Genomic DNA, 21,867 nt, shown 5'->3' on the forward strand with positions numbered 1-21,867 from the left:
AACATCCTTTCATGAACTAGGCTGTAGACCTACAAGTGGAACTGCTGGGTCATAAAGTTTACACATTTTAAACTTTAGTAGGTATTACCAAATTGCCCTCCACAAAGTATCAATTTACACACTCACCAACATGAATGGAATTAGCTGGTGTGAGTGGATATTACATCATCTTATTTTTATAACTGATGGATAAAAAGTGTTTCATTATTTCATTTTGCATCTCCCTTATCATTTGGTGAAAGTACCAAATGTTTAGAAGGAAGGTGCTAGTTGATCTTAGTTTTTTTAATTTTCTTCTTCTTCCAACATTTTCCCTGCCAAAATTAGAATTTTACTAATTGTTTTCTTCATTCATCCTTTCAGCCAGCCAAGCCAGGGATTTGTTGTCAAAGATGCTAGTGATTGACCCAGCAAAAAGGATATCAGTGGATGATGCCTTACAGCACCCATACATCAATGTCTGGTATGACCCTGCCGAAGTGGAGGCGGTAAGACATGGGCCTATTTTATTTTCCTTCCACAAACAAATCGTTGTAAATGGGTGCTCAGTGGTGAAAACTAAAAGACAATTAGAACTCAAAGGAAATCACAAAAGGCCTTCAGAAAATTCTTAAGTTACAAAGTTATTGTTATTGCATTCCCCTCTGGAAGTTATTTTCTTCTACCTATGTTTTAAATGTATTTCTTTTCCAGGTTTTCCTAAGAGAAATTGTGATTTAACCCAACAAACCTTAATTGTCACAAAGCACTTCCGTTTGTTTTTGTTGAACTGTTAACACCACCAGTATCTCCTGCTTTATGTTTAATTATCAGCCTCCTGATGCAAATTCAGTAGCAGAAAACATAATAGAGGATAAGGTGATTCACCTCTTTTCCTTTGATAAGATGCCTGCCATTAGTAAAGTGTGGTGCTAAGAACAATGCGATTATAGAGCTTTTACCAGGCCATTGGTGACTTGTGAAACCTTGTGTGAATTAAATGAGGAAAATTGGGTATTCCAATAAGGACATTATTTCAGGTTGATTCTAAATTGACTACCACAGAAAGATGTATCTCTTTATTTTAAATCCATACATAGTTTGAGAATCTTCTCAGAAGGATTATTCTTTTTTTATTTTTTAAATTATTTTTCAACCATTTAATATCATCTCTCCAACCTCTTTCTTATCTCTTTGCCTTTCTCCTTTTCTCTGTGTGGAGCCAGGGCTGCAGAGGACAAAGGAGAATTATTGTTGTCCATGCATGTTTTGTAGGCCTCCTGATGAGAATGTTCTTTTGTCCCTCTTTCAGATATTACTATTGGCAATGTTACCTTCTCCTCAAAACATCACAATCTCAAATTGCTAAAATACCTGTGCTAAATGATCTCATTTCCTTTTGCATGATACCTTCAAATTACTTCAAATTTGTTCTTAATGTCCATTTGAAATACTGTTTTTGTTTGTTGCCTTGTGTCTTCTGTATCCCAAGATACTCTTGCTTGATCATAGTTTTGCCCAGATTTAGCTTCCTTTCCTGTCTCAATGTATGCCTCCCATGTCAGAAATGCTGCACTTAAACTCACATAATTCTTATTCCTTCATTCCTCACTGGAGAAATGAGATCTCACAAACAGGAGTGAGGATTGTGTAGAAACAACCTTTATATACATAATATTCAAAAAGCTGCTTTTAATGGTAACCCAGTCCTTAGACACTCAAAAATTTCAGAGGAACACTTCACTTATAACAGTCTGCCAAGTGTGGAAACTGGAGGATAATGGTGCCTGATGACATTTACTTTAGATCAGCACTCTTAGCCAGTTTTATAATGATGATGAAATTTCATTTTGCTTCAAATTAACTTTTAGTCACTTGATTTGACTTGATTCTTACAAAATAAAACCCCTGAAATTAGAAATTTCCATGTTTAAGCATAATGCTCTTAAAACTAAAAAACTAATGTTCATACAACTAAAAAATAGAATCCTTTACAGTTTCTCATTCTTGGGAAATACTTTCAAAGATGTTCTTGATGTGGAATGAAATAAAGAAAGAAGTACGAAAAAGTATGATGTACACGTGTGTGAAAATTCAGTGTAAGAATTTTTTCTCTGATGATTTTTAAAGAAATACCTTGAGTTATGTTGACAAAAATGTTAGACAAATGTAAACCATTTGAAATTATTGCTCCTTGTTTTATTTTGATAGTTCAAATAATTTGGCATAATTATCTTTCCTTACATGTAATATAATATATGTAATATGTTTTTAATGGATTGTGGCCTAAAGTTTAATTGGAGTCATAAAGTCTACATTTGTACTTCACTTATAATTATGTTGCCTATAAAAGAGACAGTTGCTTAGAATCCATAACAACATATTAATGAATAGTATCAATGAATTTTTAAATTTATTTTTACTGTTTATGGAAAATTCCTTTGAAGGATAAGAAAATAAAATCCAGGATACTAAAATAGCTAGGACCCTTCTCTCAACATTTTCAATATTGTCATGCTGGCTGTGGATAGCAACAATGCATCACATGATTTTGGGGGAAGGGTGTGATAGAGCCTAAAGGTCTAGGAAAAGGGATCAGTTAATATGCAGAACAAGCAAGGATTTAACATCTAGGCTGGACCATTGGTTATATGAGGTTAAATGTGTTTTAAATGTAGACATATTGCAGTAAGTAGGCTGGAGTCCTGGCCCTAGGGCAAGGAGAGGTTATCACTCTATGAAATGTATTACAGAGGTCACAATGAGGGAGAGACAGATCTGAAGATGCTATAAGCAGTGGCCAGCTACGTTTTCAGCAATACCTTTGAATCATACTTTTGTTAGCATGCAAACATATATTTAAGTAAAATGACCTTTCTTTATAAACATATGACAAAGCTATAATGGAGTGGTATTTCTGCCAGGACTGACAACACTATTGCAAAATAAACTCTGGTGTGTCTCTATAATCCAAATAAATGAAAGGATCAAATAATCAGAATTTTCATGATTAGAAGTCATCCAGGAGATCCTAGTGCATGCAGCTTTCTAGTAACTCACATGATATTACAGGGGGAAGGAAATTCAAAGATAAGGGGAAAGGAAAATAAATTTTCATTGAAAAAAAAATAGAGGCAAATGGAGGGGAATAAAGGAGAAACTGCAAAAGAATGTGATGACTTCAGGAAAAGGAGCAGGAGAGTAGGGAAACACTATGTATGCTAATCCGTTAGCCACACTGCAAGCAATTTTATCTCATTTCCAAAAGTGCCAAAGTACCAAACTGAAAAGAGAAGAACATATGAATGCTATCATAACTCCAAGAGAGAAAACCATTCATGTAACCATGCAGTTGAAATTTTTAAAAAATGAGTGTCAAAGTCAATAGTGACCTCTCTGTTTAATAGTACATAAAGATTTTGAAGTTATAGTTGCTCAAATTATTAGCAAGTTCTTATCCAAATAATGTTCAGAGCAACAAAATTATGTAGTCCAAATACAGTGCAAGTGCCACATTGAATGTCAGTGTTTTTCATAAACAATTGAAGGGCATTCTGACTCTATTTCAGTGTTCAACAGGGCAAAGATACCATTCACAAGTGCAATTTAGTGAGTTGTATGCATCTTCACAGGTATAAAATATAGGTTAGATTTAAATTTTTGTTCTGACACTTACTAGCTGACCTCGGTCAACTTTCTTAACCTTTCTGCAACTGAATTTTCTTAACTAAGATAGGGACAGATCATACTGACTGTTCAGTGTTCTTCCGGGAATTTGAAGAGTTAATGCACATAAAGTGCTGAGTAGAGTACAAGGCAGCCAATAAGGATCATATAAATTATTGTTATTCTCATTATTATTACTGTTATGATTACGACTTTTACATGTAAATGTGTACTACCTTTTGATAGTAGGAAAGATAGAAACATTTGGTTAAAAAAAAACCAGGTGGTCAAGAAACTGCAGAAATATTCTACAACATTTTTTAAAAATCATTTAAAACTATCTAGTTCCTACAAGATTTTTAAGTGTTGGCCCTTTTTTTTTTGCTGGTGTATACTCATTTCTACCTTGCCAAATGTAAGAGTCCAGTGACATTAATTTATATCAAAATAAGAGCAAATTATATAATTCATAAATCCTCATCTTAACTATATGAAACTAGGTGATATTCATAGCTGTTTAGTTTGAATGTTTTCTGTGTGCTCTGTTAGAGGAAAAGACGAAAAACAGTGAGGATCATCGGTCGGTGGCCTTGTTTCTTACCGTTCTTGAATTTAGAGCCCCTGCCATGGCACAGGGTGGCTTTCACCCTGCAGGCCCTGAGAGTGGGGGTCTGCAGTCACTTTAGGAGCATTTTCATGCATTACAAGCTAAGGAGGAGCTAGTTTCCTGTGCCTTAGAACATATCAAAAGGGAACTCAAGAAGTACTGAAATGTGACCTTTTTTTAAAATACAATTTTATTTTTCTCAGAAGGCCCTGGAAAGCTGCTGAGGGCAGGCATCTTAGTAATGGCCTCCGTCGTCGTTCTGCATTGCTAGGTGTGGGAGAGGGAGAAGGAGGAGAGGCAGAGGCGGGGTGACCAGCCTCCTGACCACACATAGCAAAACCTGGGTAATCATCATACGGAAGCCAGTGAAAAACTCCTGGGATCAGAGAAAGACATTTCTTTATTCTTCAGTTATCATGAAAAGGAAGGATCAGGACCTGACTCTAGAATCATCATCTAAGGTGGGGCTGGTGTCGGGGGCCAGGCTCACGGCCAGCAGCGCTCAAGCAGATGCGCAGTTGTATCGAGGGCTGTGTCTCAGAGAGGCCCAGATACAGTCAAATCATAATGGTCCAAACATTACTCTGGGCATCTGGACAGAGGGGCAGGTTGAACAAGATAGGTAGGTAGCTGGTATTTAAGAATTCTGTTCTCCAGTGGGTGAGCTCTGGGTACGTGAGAACCCAGAAGAGGGCGGCAGCCAACGCAGGACCTTCTGCATGGTGACTGAGTCAAAGGTACAGGAGAGAATGCTCAAGCAGAGGCTTGGAGCGTGAGCCCACAGGTCAGGAGTAGACTGAGAAGAGAGGTTGGGTATGTTTTGGTTAGAAGTACACATGCCATCTTTGGAGGGAGAAAGGGAAATGGGATTAGTAGTCTGACCACTTTGGGTGGGATATGATTAGGGAAGCAAGGCAATGATGAGCTTGTTTATCATTTCTTACCTAGTTCAAGATTGATTTGGGAATTGGGACAGGGCTGGGTGGGCATTTAATACACAGATCCTCAACTTGAGATTCTATAACTTGAGAAACAGTAACAGTTACATGGACTAGGACTGAAGATCAATTAAAATAAGTACTTAGAAAATGTAAATCCATATGAGTCAGTATGTTACTGCTTATTTACTGTTTATTTATAACATAAGGTAATGACTGGTCTTAAATGTTTCATTGATATGATTATTTACTATTTTATTACTTAAAGATTTTATTATTTTTTTGCCCACAGTGAAAGGATTTATAGGAACAAGCTAACCTACCTATATTAAGGTCTTCTATTGCAAGGCCATCATAGATTTCATGCCTTTTTGAGCAGAGTTACTATCTGACATTATTTTAGCCATTTTCTTGTCTGCCATTGTATCTTATTATCATGATACCAAAGAGTGCACATTGGAAGGGATGACCAATCATGTAGGAAATACACATTATTTTCAATCTTCCTGTGACACAGATATGTAAAGTCTAATGTTGCATATGTCTGGAAGTCTGTTCAAGGTAAATCTTAAATGAGAATTTAGAGATCATCGTAAAATGGTTTTGTGCTGTACTTCAGCAAATATCAGCATTCAGAATACCAGTTTTATAATTGTGAGCAGTTTCAGAGACACAGGACCAGAAAGCATGATGAGAAGAGTAGAATAGTTAGATATAGGGTCAGAAAGCCTTAAGAAGAGAATCAGAAGCCTGTGGTCAAAATAGCATAGTTCCAGAGATTGGTCTGAGCAATCCAGAGAGAGTTGGTGCAGATATATGGACAAATCAGATAGGGCAGGCAGAAGAGACAAGTCCAGGAGAGACATGTGGGCTAAGGTCAGAGGTCTGAGCAGATACCACCCTAAAAGGCATTTAAACAGTGGCAAACTTAAGGATATTTTCTGACTCTGGTGTGAAAGTCAAGAGCAGGTACTCTTGGAGCAATCCAGAGATCAGCAACAATAGGAAGCCACTACCAACAATAGCACAAGGAGGTGGTTTACTTGGGGCTGTAAGCCAGAGGGAGCCCAGGGATGGTTAATGATGACCTGTCCAATGGGAGCTGGGTTAGACTCAGAGGAGATACAGTTGTTTCTGAACAGAGGAATGGGGGAGAAATGGCCTGATTCTCCCCACTTTCCCCATATCCTAGTAGGCAATGTCCTATTGTCTGAGTCCAGTCCTCAGCCAGCTGATAGGTGAGCCTGAGAAATGTGGCCTGAAACATAGAGCAGATAGAGGGGGGCTGAGGATTATATCTGTGGGCAAATAGGCCCAGGGTTGGTACTCACCTGTTCAGTCTTTCCTCATTCATAGTTCTAAAGTCCCTAAGTAAAATTTAAGTAATCAAGTGAGTAGGCACACTTAATCTGGAGAGGAGAAGATTTTGAAGGCTGTATGATTTAGTTCCCTGGGTAAAAGTGAAGTAAACATTTCCCCTGAAACCCCTGGTAACTATTTTATTTCTTTAACTCTATTTCCTATGCCAACCTGATAGTCTTGGCATGAATATTTCTTGTTGGGTTTTTCAACTGAATGTGTGTGCTTCCTCCCTTTTATAAGTTGGTGTCACTTTTTCAATTGTTTGTTATGTTGTTAGATGGTTAATGAGGAGCCTACAGCTTGCTGAGCGTACTGGACAACATGCATAGAGCAAATGAAGGATTCAGCCATCTGTTTTCCTTTAGGTTGCTTTAATTCTATTTTTCTCCTGCCAAGTAGGTAAAACACACTAAAAAAGACCTTTATCATTCTTTTTTCTCACTTACCTCTTTGTTAATTCCTTCTTTTTCTTTCTCTTCTTATCCTTTTCTCTTTTTTTTCTTCATAACAATATTAGTTTTTATTAAATCTTCAATCTTTGACAAATGTTTTAAGTATTTTAAAATGTTACAGTATAAAAGTTTAAAAATATATATGTAATTTTCAATAATTCAGAAAATCACTATTCCTTGTTCCTAATCAACATAAGTTAAAACAAATTTAAATTAAATTTGTATTTTAAGAGCTTTAGATACAGTTCAAGTGTTGAGTATAAATTCTAAAGGTTTCTTTCAGTTTCATTATTGTATATGCAACCATAAATATAGAATTAAAATTTTGATTTGCCAACTCTACCTAAAATACAAGTATTATACATAAGTTTTTTTTTTGGTATCATTAATCTACAATTACATGAGGAACATTATATTTACTAGACTCCCCCCTTCACCAAGTCCCCTCCACAATAGCCCATTAGTCACTGTACATCAGTGTAGTGAGATGCTATAAAATCACCACTTGTCTTCTCTGTGTTGCACAGCCCTCCCCGTGCCCCCCCCCACATTATACATGCCAATCGTAAGGCCCCCTTTCTTCTTCCCCCTGCTTCTCCCTCCCTTCCCACCCATCCTCCCCAGTCCCTTTCTTTGGCAACTGTTAGTCCTTTCTTGGGTTCTGTGATTGTGCTGCTGTTTCATTCCTTCAGTTTTTCCTTTGTTCTTATACTCCACAGATGAGTGAAATCATTTGGTACTTGTCTTTCTCTGCCTGGCTTATTTCATTGAGCATAATACCTTCTAGCTCCATCCATGTTGTTGCAAATGGCAGGATTTGTTTTCTTCTTATAGCTGAATAATATTCCATTGTGTATACGTACCACATCTTTTTTCATTCATCTACTGATGGACACTTAGGTTGCTTCCATTTCTTGGCTATTGTAAATAGTGCTGCGATAAACATAGGGGTGCATTTGTCTTTTTCAGGTTGGGCTGCTGGACTCTTAGGGTAAATTCCTAGAAGTGGGATTCCTGGATCAAATGGTATTTCTATTCTGAGCATTTTGAGGAACCTCCATAATGCTTTCCACAATGCTTGAATTAATTTACATTCCCATCAGCAGTGTAGGAGGGTTACCCTTTCTCCACAACCTTACCAACATTTGTTGTTGTTTGTCTTTTGGATGGTGGCAATCCTTACTGGTGTGAGGCGATATCTCATTGTAGTTTTAATTTGCATTTCTCTGATGACTAGTGATGTGGAGCATCTTTTCAAGTGTCTACTGGCCATCTGAATTTCATCTTTGGAGAACTGTCTGTTCAGTTCCATCCTTTTCTCTTTTTTCTCCAGCTCCCACAGAGCTGTTCACATAGACTCTCATTATTTGTTAACGGTTCAATGTTCATTAATTATATAAATATTTATTGAATGCAAACTGTGTGTTCACATTGACCTTAGTGTTGGTAACTCAGCAGTAAATTTAAAAACAAGAAATTAGGTCCTTGCTTTCATTGATGTTGGTGGGTTTTTGTTCACTTAATAGCTAGTGGAAATTTTTATTGATTGGAAATCTTATAACTTATCATCTCTGGGCATAAATTCCTCCAAATGTGGGTCATCTATCTTATTTGACTACTTAACTTATTTAGTGTATAATTTTCTGAATGTAAGAAGAATGTTTAATACCTTGTCCCTTTCAATGTAATCAGTAATAACTAAATTTCAGTGATTATCGTCTAATCTTTAACCAAATGTGAATCAATTGCTTTCAAAAATTTTTAACAAATTGTGATCATCTATCTCTAGTATGATTTTATTTTAAATTGGGTTTGACTATAAATCAATGTTCTGACCAGGTTTTTAGTAACTGAAATGTATAGATTATTATTGAATGATTAAAGAATCCTGAAGTTGGTATACTAAGTAATGGAGAGACTTCATTTATAGTTTAAAGATATATCTATAAATACAGTGGCTATTTGGGGCCTTCAAACAGAGCTCAAGTGATTGAAGATGATGGTGGGGAAATAATTTCATTCTCTGTTGCTAATTCCCTTTAATACATTTTTTATAAGAAAAAGCTAATATCTGATTATGAATTAACTTGCTCTATTAAACCTATTTCATGAATGAGTTATTATTTGTGCTATCTTTATCTTCATTAACTATGGCTTAGCCAATGTCCTCTAATTCTGTTGAGACCATAAGGGCAGGGAAAAAGAAAGGGGGTATTACCATTAACATGTATAATTAGCATGTGGGGGGGGCATGGGGCGGGCTGTGCAACACAGTGAAGACAAGTAGTGATTCTACAGCATCTTACTATGGACAGTGACTGTAATGGGCTGTGTGTGTGGGACTTGGTGAAGGGGGGAGCCTAGTAAACATAATGTTCTTCATGTAATTGTAGATTAATGATAACAACAAAAAAAAGAATAGACTTATAAATATATTCAATTATAAATTTATTAAATATATTTCACTAGACTCAGATTGTATATAAGTTTAGGATAAGAAAAAAATATGAGCTACCATGAATATGAAATTAATGAATCTTATGTTCAAACCCATTATCAGTAGTTATCTATTTTTTGAGAGTAAACCACTGAACACAATGTGTATGTGCTTGCTTCAAATATTTTATAATCTCTTCATCAAATTGTTGAGTCTAACACTGTTGTGTTAAATATAAAGCACCTAGAAGAGATGATTTAAACAAGTTATAAATGAAAACAGCTCTCTTTATGGGCTGTATCTCTTCCATTGAGAGGAAAGGGAATTAAAGTCTTTGTAATTGACTTTGCCCTGTAAGTAGCAGTATCAAAAGGTTAGAGCATGTCCTCAAAACAACTTCTGAAAAAGTCAATCTGAAATTCGAAAACTATTGACTTTGTTATCTGATGTCCGTCATGAGATGCAGACACATACTTAAAACAATTAATAGATGTTATTTTTGTTTGCCCTTAGTGTCCAGTTTGGATATGAAGTTTATTATATAAAATTTAATAGTAACTCTCAATGTGTAGAAAATACCTTTTAAAAATTAAAGTAAACATAATCTGCATCATTTGAGCTTTTTAAGAAATTTTTATAGTAATCTGAAGGAAGAAGGATTTTATTTCACAAAATAGTAAGAAAACCTGTTTCTCAACATTTAATGAGTAAAAAACCTCCATTGCTTTTCATTAAAAGAAAACAGACTACATGGTGCTATGTCTCTGAGTATGACCTGGGATTTTACTGTTGATATTATTACTAGCTTGCTTCTTGATGCAGAAGAAGAAAATTTTACTAAGTAAAAAAAAAAAAATCCCCTTTATTTTTCTTTAGATCCTTTCAATCATGGGTGTTTCCCCCACCTCAGATTTAAATTTGGAAGATTTATAAAGAGTTTTTTCTTTCATATTTGTAATCAGATAAATCACTATATATGATAGAGCACATCAGTTGAGTTTAATCAGGAAAGTTCTCTATGGAGCTTTCATGAAGGAAATTATCCTCAAATAGGTTCCTCAGGTTGTTTCTAGCATTTTAGGAATGTCACACACAAAAATTATATCCAAGTTATCTTAAGTATTTTCACAAGTAGGACAAACTACATCATTTCAGAGCAATGAAGAGGATAGTTAACAATGGTACCTGAGATACTTAATGTTAGGGATTTCATTTCTACACTATGTTATAGCAGTCATTAAGTGTTTTAAATCTGTCAGTCAATCTAAATATTTCCCAAGTGCTTGTCACTAGTCTATAATCTGTGTGCAGGTCACAAGTGACTTTTTGTTGTCAGGAATTGGGAAGACGAAGAGATTACTGAGTGAGGCTGTAAGGTGAAACATCACCATTCTTCTCTCCATTCTAAAATTGCCATAATTTAAGTTCTGTTTTTCAAACAAAATGTTCCTAGGAATTCTTTTAAATATGATTTGTGTACTCACACAGAGTTCATAAACTGGCTGAATCCCTCGCTCAGCTGTTCTCTCCATCTGTCCCGACACAGGACTACCTCTTTGAGTCTTATGATTTCTTATTATTGCAGCATGCATCATGCTGTGAAAAAGCTAGTGTGATGCCCTTTGCAGGCTTACTTGAGAAATAGTTAAGTGCCATCTATGTGTCATGGAAGACCCTTTTGGAGTGGAGTTGAACTCTAAGTAGGTCATTATACTCAGAATGTATATAAATTTAGAAATCAGTAGGAAAAAACATGAGCTAGAATGGATATGAATTTGATGCACTCTAATTACGTGTTTAATTATAGGAAGAGCAGTTCTTGTTTTGTGATTCTCATTTGCTTGGTGAAAGTTAAATCAATATCTCTAATTCCTAATATCTGCCATTTGTGGAATTCTAAATTTCCATCTGTTCATGCTGATGTATTCTTTCAGCAGCAAAATGTGAGCAGTTTACTAATTACCTTCCAGAGAAAATATAACTACATTACATTTCATATACCCAGTGCCTCAGCTGTTGAAGTGAAGATGTCTTTTGAATCACATTGGGATTGTTTTAATGCTAGGTATTATGTTGGTGGGAGCTTGTCAAAATGTTGTGATAGATTAGGCACCTGCTTTTAGTGGCCCCTGTCACTACATGACTTACAAAAGAATATGTACTTCCCTCAAACACAAATAAATTTGTCTCTAACTTTAGCAAATTGTTCTACTGAGGAAAAACATTCTTCTTGATTTCAAATCATTGGGGTATTTAGAATCCCCTGAACATACGTAGTTCTCAGGTGTCAAAGTTGGAGGAGTTGCATCATTCATTCTTAGGGGAACATGTCTCACTGACTGATGATCTGTCCTGCGGTTTTCTTTCACATATTACCGTGAGCCATTTAGACAGTGAATATTAACCTGTTAATAACAGGTTAATTAACAGTTAACCTCTTGAATAGACCACTTGAAGGAGAATTCTTTTACAAAGATGGGGAGGAACAAAAGTTAGTTTTCTAGAATGTCCTATATCTGGTGATCTCTGAAAGGCTGTTATAACGTCCTGTCAGATTCTTCCAAATGTGATTTTTTTTTTCTTCTATCCTAGTTGACTTCTTAGGTCTTGTGAGAACCACCTATTTAACTCAAGGGAGTAGGAATTTGACCAAGTATATTTTCTTAAAATTTTCATTTCAATCTCTGAAAGAGATTATCCAATTGTGGCATCTGTCTAGGATCTGCAAAGTAATGTAATCCACAGAGCGTGGGAGAGAAAAACAAGTGATGCTTTCTCCTTTTAGAGCTGCTCCAAAGAGATAAGTAAAGACATCTGTGTCAGTGTGTAAAGTGTTCTGTTAATGAAAACTTACCAAATTTAATAGTGAGAGGAAGAATAAAACAAGAGGAAAAGAATAAGAGTAAGTCAGAAGAGAGAATCTGTGTCAGACAGCTTTGCCTTGAGGTAAGTCATAAAATGACTAACCTTTGGAAACATAACTGATTTGGTAACTTGCATTCCTGCCTTGTTTGCCTATCTGCAATGTTGCTAAAATAAAAGATCAAACTAGACTGTTGCCTCCCCACAGCTTTCTGTCTGTCAAACAAGAATCCTCTAAACTGTTGCGTATAGAAGTACGAGGCAGCTCCAGGCACTCCTGCCCATCCTCCTGTCATTGTGAGCGTCTCAGCATAGAGTCTTTATTGATGAAGAAACTGATACTGCTCTACAGAGGTTGTGTGTTTCCTGCAAGGCCCACGTGTTAATTATCATATAGAAACACACAACCCATAAAGGTCCTACTTTTTTTTTGGAAGGGGATGTAGCAGGAAGAGGAGTAACAGATAAAAATAAAGCACTATGCTTTCAATTTTCCTTATCAGGATTTAAAAAATTTATTGACAATATGAAAACGTTTCCTGAAGTCATAGGCAACCTAAAAATGGTGTTTCATCAAGAAACAGAAATTAACAGCCAGTGTCTACTTTTCAAGTAGCTAGCTCTTTTCCTATGCTCTGAAGCCTTCAAGGGTTCAGTTGGAAGGTGGATTTATAATTGGTTTATTGACATTGTTCCACAGGGAATAACTGATTACATGAGAATAACAGGTCCAACTTTCCTCATATCTTGCTTCCACTTTGTTTCTTCTAATTAAGGACTTTCTTCCTTTGCACTATTTTTCTCTTCCCCATATGTCTCCAAAGATTTTTGTTTCTTTGCCTCTTAAGAAGAAGGTTATGTTGTATATTTCAACATAAAAGTTAAACAAACAAAACCAGCAAAAAACACATTAAAAGCCTAATTTCTACACTATGCAGGAGGGAAGCATATGATTAAATTAATCAAGTATTTTGTATCAGAAATCATGCTTAGGATTGGTTATGCTATCAAGGTTAGGAGGTAAACTGAGAAGTTCCACTTCTAAGAGAGGGGAAAATAATTAGAAAATACAATTCTTAATGATGTTGAAAATGAATATGTGTGATCATGTGAAAAACAACAGTTACTAAACCTGTAGGATGTTTAACTTTTTTTAGCCCCAAATAAAAACTGTAGAGATGAAGTCAGCATGTCATCCAACCTCTACTAAAACCAAAAGTCTATAGGCTGAAAGTTTAAGGAGCTGCAGAATAAGAAAAATGGTAGTCAGTCAGGAAGCATGCTCGAGTGTTAAATCACAGTAACCTTCAGATTCAGGCTGAATCTGAATATATTCTTCCCAAGTGTAGAACCATTGCTTAGGCCCTAGGGCATCTATTATATGTGAGGAGAAGGTAAAATGGATTCATCCAGCGATGAGACAGAATATTGAAAAGGTTACACTCCCTTTTTATAAGTCTATTAAAAGTTTATGGTCTTTCAAAGAGTATGTGCTATAATAAAATTATTATGTCCCTTTCTAATGGCAAGACAGTCATAAGAATGATAAAAAACACTTCCATAACTTGCTGCAGGTTTAGTATGAAACTCACAGGGTCATTTGTGGAATACTGGCCCACAGTACCTTGTTTATGAAAAATTCTTTTAATTGAAAACCAAAAGAAATCCCCCACAGTCCCTAATTGGAGAGGGAATCTGATTTCCATGTTTATGTGCCTTTTGAAAGTTGAACTCCTCTTATGGTCCTTTGAAAGAATTGAAGGATAAAATAGCTATGCCTCAGGCACTTTTTCTGAAAATTTCTTATCTAAGATGTGTGTTACTTTGGACTAAGTTCAGCAGAAAGCACTTTCAGTGACTTTGTTTCATGACATATGCAACAGAATGCTGTTTTCAGTAATCTGTCAACACCTCTTTTTCTGAAGCAGGTTTGCTCATGTTCCCTGCTCCATTGCCTTGTGACTCCTGTTTAATCACAAAGAAAAGTTTATTTCTACCCAGAATTCTTGCACATACACTCACAGAGAAGTTCTTAAGTGATGATAGCTCCCCCACAAATGGAAAGCTTCACAACAATCTAAGCAAAAAATTTGTCTTGCAATGAGTTAATTTATAATATTGTGGCTTATAATCTAGCTTCCTCAAACCAAGGGTTTCTAGGTAATGGCAGTAGATAAAGAGCTACAGAGTGTGGGGATGAAGGCCTTGACACAAGGAGATGGAGCACGTGGAAACCACTCAGGGGCCACAATAAGAAGACCCAGACTCAAGACCTCATTCTACCATGAATAGGTCCACTTCATTCATTCCCTAAATTTTTATTGAGCTGCAATACAGGATGGCTACTGAGAATTCATTAATTATAATAATAAAAAGACCTGGTTTTTGTTATTTAGTAGCTTATAGTATAGGAGCTTGATTGACAAGTAAACTAGAAATTATAACCACCCTGGTAAATTCTGTATAAAGGGAAGCACATGGTACTACAGAAACCAAAGGAATAATTTGTTATACATATTTTAGTACACAGAAGAGGCTTTCAAGAGGAATAAAAGTCATAAGTGGGACCAAAAGGGTGGGCAGGAGTTAGCCAAATGGAAAGGAGGTGGAAGTGCAGGGTCTTCTAGACAAAGGAAGCGGCCTGTCCAAAGGCAAGGAGAGAAGAGGGACCTTCTTGCAGTTCACCTGAGGAATTGTGAAGTGATGCAGTGAGGCCAGGGATGAGAGTGGTGAGAAATGTGAGCAGAAAGCAGGTCAGGAGGCACTTAGGTCACTCCAGGGAGTCCCATGCCAAAGGCGCAGGGACTGACCATAGGAATGGTAATCATGGAGATGTGTTAGTCAGACCATTCTTTCAGTGACAGGTGGGATGATGAATATTAGCAGCAAGACCAGTTAGGGAGCTAGTGAAGTAGTTGAGGTAAGATACGATAACAAAATGAACTTCAGTGGCAGTGGGGTGAAAAAAGAATGGCAGATTCAGAGGTGTTTTTGTGTAACTGTCACAACTAATCATCACCTATGAAATGCCCTATCTAACAATGTTTTAACAGATAAGATATTATATGTAAAAGTGCTCAGTCAAATTTGGAAACACATGACATTATTAAAGAGAGACTTTATAGCTTCTCATATGACTAAAAAAGGTCAAACCTAGCAGTTTTAACCTATATGACATTAAAGAAAATCAAAATGAAATTAATTTTTATCATTACTAAAAAGCTCATTTAGAATTATTTTCTTTTTAAGTTAGTCTTGGAATATTTCACTACTGAATGAAAAGGCATGCTCTGTTTTAAGGAAATTCACTATATGAAATGTATTAATTAAATGGAAAAATAAAGGCAATGTTAATGTCTTACATAGTTCTCTGTGATTATAAAGAGGAAAACTTGTGATTCTCATCCTTTGTCTTCCAAAATACGTCTACGAAACAGTCATCAATTCCTATGGCCATCACTCATCAACACATTAAAGCAACAATTCTTATTGGGATGTGTGGGATATGTAAGCTTCTTATGGGCGAATTATTAATTGGAAATAATCCCTCAAGCTCAAGCGACTCTCTTTTCCACCCAGTCATGCCACCCCACCCCAAAGCAACCTATGCCCCCCCACACACACCTTAGGAATTATTTCTCTAGGAGCAACTTGAGGATAAGAGTTTGTCTCATTCATTTGCATCATCCGTGTAACTACATGTTCCTAGTACACTGTGGGGTCTCAGAATCAGTAATTGAATTGATGAAATGTTTTTATCACTTTTGTATTGACTTTTATTTAACCTTCCCATCATGTTCCTATTCTGCAATGCCCCAACTAAAAGAACTATCACTGCTTCTGGGTACCATTCCCATTCTGCAGAATTTTTAAATGACTTTTATATAGGCCCACAGCTAAACTCCAAGATTCTAAGCCAGGCTCATTTCATTATGTCACAATATCCTTTAAAAACATCTAATTTTTCTTCACAAGGGAGGTCTTTTAATAATTTATGTACTGATGAAATTTAGAATAAAAATGTATTTATAATAATAGTGTTTCCCACTTTGTTCTGATAACATCTTTCATGTAGAAGTGATACAAGGGCATTTTCTTATATAATGTGCCAAATGTCTGTGGAATTCATGTAGGTAGAAAGGGCAGTAATTACTAGATTAGCAAAACTCTCTACTCCTGATTGAAAAATATCATTAATCCAGAGCCTTTAAGTCATGTTCTGTTATTTTTCAGAGAGGTAAGTGCAAGAAGAAGGAAAAAAAAGATTTGCAATGAGAAAGATTGTATATTTTTAAATGAATAAAAATACTTTGTAATTGCAAAAATACTAAATTTTAAGTTAAAATACAACCATGTCCCTGTAAGAGCAATAAAGTGTAGGCAAATCCATTTTCCTTAATAAAGTTACTAACTCTGTAACTATGTTTCTGTGTTATCTGTGGCTTTGTATCCGAGGGCCAGCCATTTACGATGACTAGAGGAGTATAGTTTTCTTGGTCAGTGGCTCTAGGATGAATTGTTATTGAGTCATGTTACCAGTCCATGAGTGCTGAAGATCTTTTTTCCTCCTGCTCATTTTGCTCATTTTGCTTCTGTTTTGTGACTGTAGGGCAGAGGTGTAAATGACATGTGGCCTTAATAGGCTGACTCAACAGTATTTATGCTCAATGTGCTGATTTTCATCCAGAATTTTATTCTAGCTCCTTAGAGCTCATTTTTGTCCTATAATATATTACTGAGGCTAATGTGTTCTTTTGCCTGTGGAAAGTCTTGCAATAAAAGCTGTGGCTTCTCAGAATTTTAAGTTAACATTTTTTCATTAGAACCTTCCCCATAATCACACATTATGCTGGAATGATCCATTTTTGTGTCTACCTCCCCAAACTCCACTGCTCTAAAGTTCCTTGGGAGAGAAATTCAGCTTTACGTACCAAATGCGGAGAACAGTGAGATTAGTGGCTGATGCATGTTGTATGATCAATAAGTTTAATTTGAATCAAATTCAGCTGTAATATGCTGAGCATTTCTCTAGTATTGATAAAGTCCTTTCTCATATCCAGTCTTATTTAAGCCTCAGAATAACTGTAGAAAATGATGATTATCTTCAACCAATCATATTGACCTTACCTTCTAAATAGATTCTGACTTGGTTGGCTCCTCATCCATTGCCCCCAACAAACATCATCTCTACCCTGGACCTTGTAATAGTCTTCAAACTTGTCTCCCAGCTCCACTCTTGTCCCCTGTGGTCTAGTCTCAAGAGCCTAGAGTTTTCCTTTAAAATGTGAAACAGGTTACATAATCCCTTAGCTAATATTCTCCAGTGGCTTCTGATCCTGTTTATAGTAAAACTCAAAGTACTCATGGCTTACAGAACTTTACTTCAGTGTTATTCCAGATTTTGTTATTATAACCCAAAGTAAGAAAGGTGTTTTACGTAATGACCCAACACACACACACACACACACACACACCAAAAAAAAAAACCCAAAAGGAAATTCTTCAGATTCTGTCTTTGTCTATCTCAGTGCACTCTTCTTGGTTACTTATAGGTGCTAGTAATGACTCATTAATTTGTTTCATGACTGCAGTTTGAATAACATTGTTCTATGTGATCTGGCCCCTGCCTACTTTTCAGGTTGCATTTTCTACATTCTCCCCTTTCCACTCTGTTCCTGTGAGTTGGCCTCCTTGGTGCTCACTCACCATGCCAAGCAAGCTCCCCCTTCAGGATCTTTGCATGCAGGTCCTTCTGCCTGGAACACCCTTCCTGCAGATTATCCACATGGCTCCCTCCATTACTTCATTCAGTATGTTTGAATGTCTATATAATGTTATATGTACTATACACAGTGTTAGACTCTCTTGAACAAAGATGCAATCTGTGTACTCAAGACTTTGTCCCCACAGTCTAGAGAGAAATAAAACAAGTAAAAATTCAGTGATAAGTAGTCCACATTTTAAGCTTACCAAAGCACATAGAAAAACTCAACTCAGTAATGTGGGTTAGAGAAGGCTCCTTGGAGGAACTAATATCTAAATTGAAGCAGGGATTAACCAGGTGAAGAAAGACAGGAGACTGTGTTGTGCAAAAATCCCACGGTCAAGATTGAATTGGAGAACTGCACATCTTTAGGGTGATCAATGAAGGAGGGTAAGAAACCATTTGGGCTGGTGGGCAGGGACCATGTACAGAAGGAGTGTCTGAACATTGTGATGGAGCGTTCACTCTACCCTCAAGGTGAAGGGAAGCCATTCAAAACTAGCAAACCGAAGAATAACATTACTGGATTTGAACTTCTGAAGGTCACTGTCTGCAAAGTGGGACTGGAGTAGAGAAAGGAAGATGGAAGGCAGCAGGATAAATCCATAGTAACATAGGTTAAAACTGATGATGGCCTGAGAGCAGACATGGGCAGAAGATTAAAGAGATGTTTAAAAGCTAACAACATAACGTTTAGATTTTGGGTTTAGAGAGGTAGAATTTGAGGATGGCATAGCATAGTATTGGTTAACAAATACTTGCTAAGTAAATGAATGAAGAAAGAAAGATTTATGACTTGGACACTCCGTGATTGGTGGTATAGTTACTCAGTCTTTTTGATTAAAGAGCCATAGAGAAACTTAATTTCCAAAGAACAGTAAAGAAAAATCCATTTTCAAGACATGATTAAATTTTTCGATGGTATAAAGATAATAAATTTGTGGCCTAACATCTGAAAAAGCTATAGAACAGCATGAAAAAATGGAGAAAACTGACTTTAACTTCCTTGTTGAGCCACTACAGCATTATTTACTTAGGTTTTCTAATTACACTCAGTTCACATTATAATTAAAACTTGCATTACTAGCTTTCAAAGGTACCTCTGGTCACCTAGTGCTGTGTTGTTGCCAAGCAACCTTAGTGATTTCCATGTATAACAAATGATAATACAATGCTTTACACATTGTAGGTTCGAGAGATGTATGTCAAATTATCTGGAATAATACTTGTTAAACATTTGGAATGAGTGTCCTCTTGACTAAAGCAGTATGTGACATTCTTCCCTGATAATTAAGACAGAGTTATTGCAAACTAGGTGACTTGCCCAAGGTCACTCATCTTACTAGTGTCAGAGTCTAGGGTGCTCTGAGTCTAGTGTTCGTTCTTTCTGTTGTCCTGTCAGGAAATCTGTGACTTACTCAAAAGGCTCAGAGATTCTTCTCACTCACTTTGATTAGAGATACAAATCTCATGTCTACTTTGCTCTCAATTCAGAAATCTCTCTGCTCCTGTTCTTTAAAACCATAGCAAGTGATGATTACTGTTCACAAATCATTTTTTAAGATTATTTATTTATTTATTTATTAAAATATAATTGGTTTACAATCTTATGAAGGTCTCACATGAGCAACATTGTGCTTACAACATTCACCCATATTATCAAGTCCCCCCCCACCACACACACCATTGCAGTCACTGTCCATCAGCATAGTAAGATGCTATAGAGTCCCTACTTGTCTTCTCTGTGCTATACTGCCTTCCCCGTGACCCCCTACATCATGTGTACTAATCATGATGACCCTTAATCCCCTTCTCCCTCCCTTCCCATCTGCCGTCCCCACCCTCTTCCCTTTGGTAACCACTAGTCCCTTCTTGGAGTCTGTGCATCTGCTGCTGTTGTTCACAAATCACTTTATTCTACCAAGAAATTGAAAAATGAGAGAAAATTACTTACCTTTTCTTTTGTATTTTCTCTTGTATTTATACAAATGACACATACTTGAGCAAATGATAAAACTTGCTCTGATTACTGCCTCAGTAGTTAGAACAGAGGTCTTATTCTTAGCTGTACATTAGAATTACCTGAGAAGTTTTAAATATCCTATGCCCAGATGTCACTCCAGACCAATTAGATCTAAATCTCTGAGGGGTGATATTCAAATATCAGCATTTTTAAAACTTCCAGATGATTTCAGTGTGCAGCTACACTTGAGAATCCCTGGGGCAGAGCAATTTGATGAAAATGAACTCACACTCCAGCACTTTACTTAATGTTTGCTTTTTCTTCTAACCACAAGGTGGCAGCGTCACAATACAGTGCTCCTGCTAACAGCTCCTCTGTTGAGCGGACAGGAAGAGGCCGTCTGGAATACTGCTTAATAGCATTTTCAGGGCTCCTCCAGCTAGAGACAGCACCGACCATTTTTTATCCTGTTGTTCCATATTGCCCTTTTTGACTAAGAAAACTTTTAAATGTATTTATTTTAACAGACTAAATTAGTATATTTTGAGGTATAGTTGGGCAGGGAACTGAAAAGAACATGGATTTTGTATTTGGAGAAATTTGGATTTAAAAACTGTCTCTACCACTTACCAAAAGGTTAATTAATCTGTGCTTATGTGCTTCAGTTGTATGCCTAGAAGATGAGGGTTGTTATAGGACTACATGAGGTAATATATGAAAATCAACTTTGTATGAATGGTATCAGGATGACGCAGATGTCGAGGAGGGAAGTGACAGTGTTGTGATAGAGTCACTGACACTCTCCAGGATACAGTATTTCTTTGTGTATGGTCTTTCTTTTCTGCATGTGGGCCTCTCTTTCCCTGTGTGCATCCTAGCTTTCAGTGTTCACTGGTGATTATACACATAAACATGCTCTAGCTGCCTTCATTTTAAAGAATAAAGAAAGCCTGTAGATACATACTATTTTACTAAACCTTTAGCAATGGGAGCTGCCATTATCAATGGAAGTAACTTCCACTATTATAGCCAAGTTTCTGTTTTTTCCTAATTACTATAGTGTACTTCTGAAACCTTGAAACCACTTTCTCTAAGATGGTGGCCTTCTAGGTGCTTTGCTACTTAAATAAGCTGACAACAGCCTCCTTTCTGGCACATCTCCCCCTTCCTGCTGTGGTGATACCTCTCCGGTTCTCCAGGCTCCACTGCTGTCTGAGTTGTGTTCTTGTCTCTTAGAATTGTGGATCCCAGGAGTTCTCTCCTATTGCTCTAATTTCTTTTCTCCCTGGGAATCTTATCTTTGACCACAAACTTAATTTTAATTGCCATAAATGACTCTCAGATCTAGACATTGTCCCATATAGTCCTGATTTCCTTTTCTATCAATCTGACAATCACTAGCATTTTAATCGGCATCTCAAAATTAACAAGTTGAATATTGAACTGGACACACCCCCTATTCACACAAACCTACTCTTCCTTATTGCACCTTTCAATCCATGCCACTACTTTCCATCTAGACAATTGAACCAAATCCTTAGGAGACAGTCTATATTTCTCCCTCAGCCTCCTTTAACCAGATTGTTGAAGCTGATCAGCTCCTCATCACTCCCTGTAAAAAACCTCTCAGAGTTATTCAATCTCCTAAATCTTCATTTCTCACCTCACACTTACTCTGACATTGCCCAGTCTGGCCTCTGCACCAAAACAGTTCTTGTTAAGGTCACTGACTCTGTTGTGCCATTCACGCTTCCTACCCATTCTCCTTCCCTCCCTGGCAGGAGGCCCCTGAGGGCACCTCTTCAAAGGATCACTTGCACATGAATCTCCTTCTCCA

At 36.7% G+C, this 21,867-nt stretch overlaps 1 protein-coding gene across 8 annotated transcripts in view; it reads left to right on the forward strand.

Annotated features, from left to right (window-relative positions):
• Positions 1-21,867, forward strand: part of MAPK10 (mitogen-activated protein kinase 10) — a 321,575-nt gene that overhangs the window by 263,945 nt on the left and 35,763 nt on the right. For all 8 annotated transcript variants that reach the window (XM_037021186.2, XM_073237345.1, XM_073237344.1 and 5 more), the window contains one exon: positions 364-488. In XM_037021186.2, coding sequence (XP_036877081.1) covers positions 364-488 — 125 coding nt within the window. The remainder of the gene's footprint in view (positions 1-363; positions 489-21,867) is intronic.

Source organism: Manis javanica, chromosome 5 (genome assembly GCF_040802235.1).
Source record: "Manis javanica isolate MJ-LG chromosome 5, MJ_LKY, whole genome shotgun sequence".
NCBI lineage: Eukaryota > Metazoa > Chordata > Mammalia > Pholidota > Manidae > Manis > Manis javanica.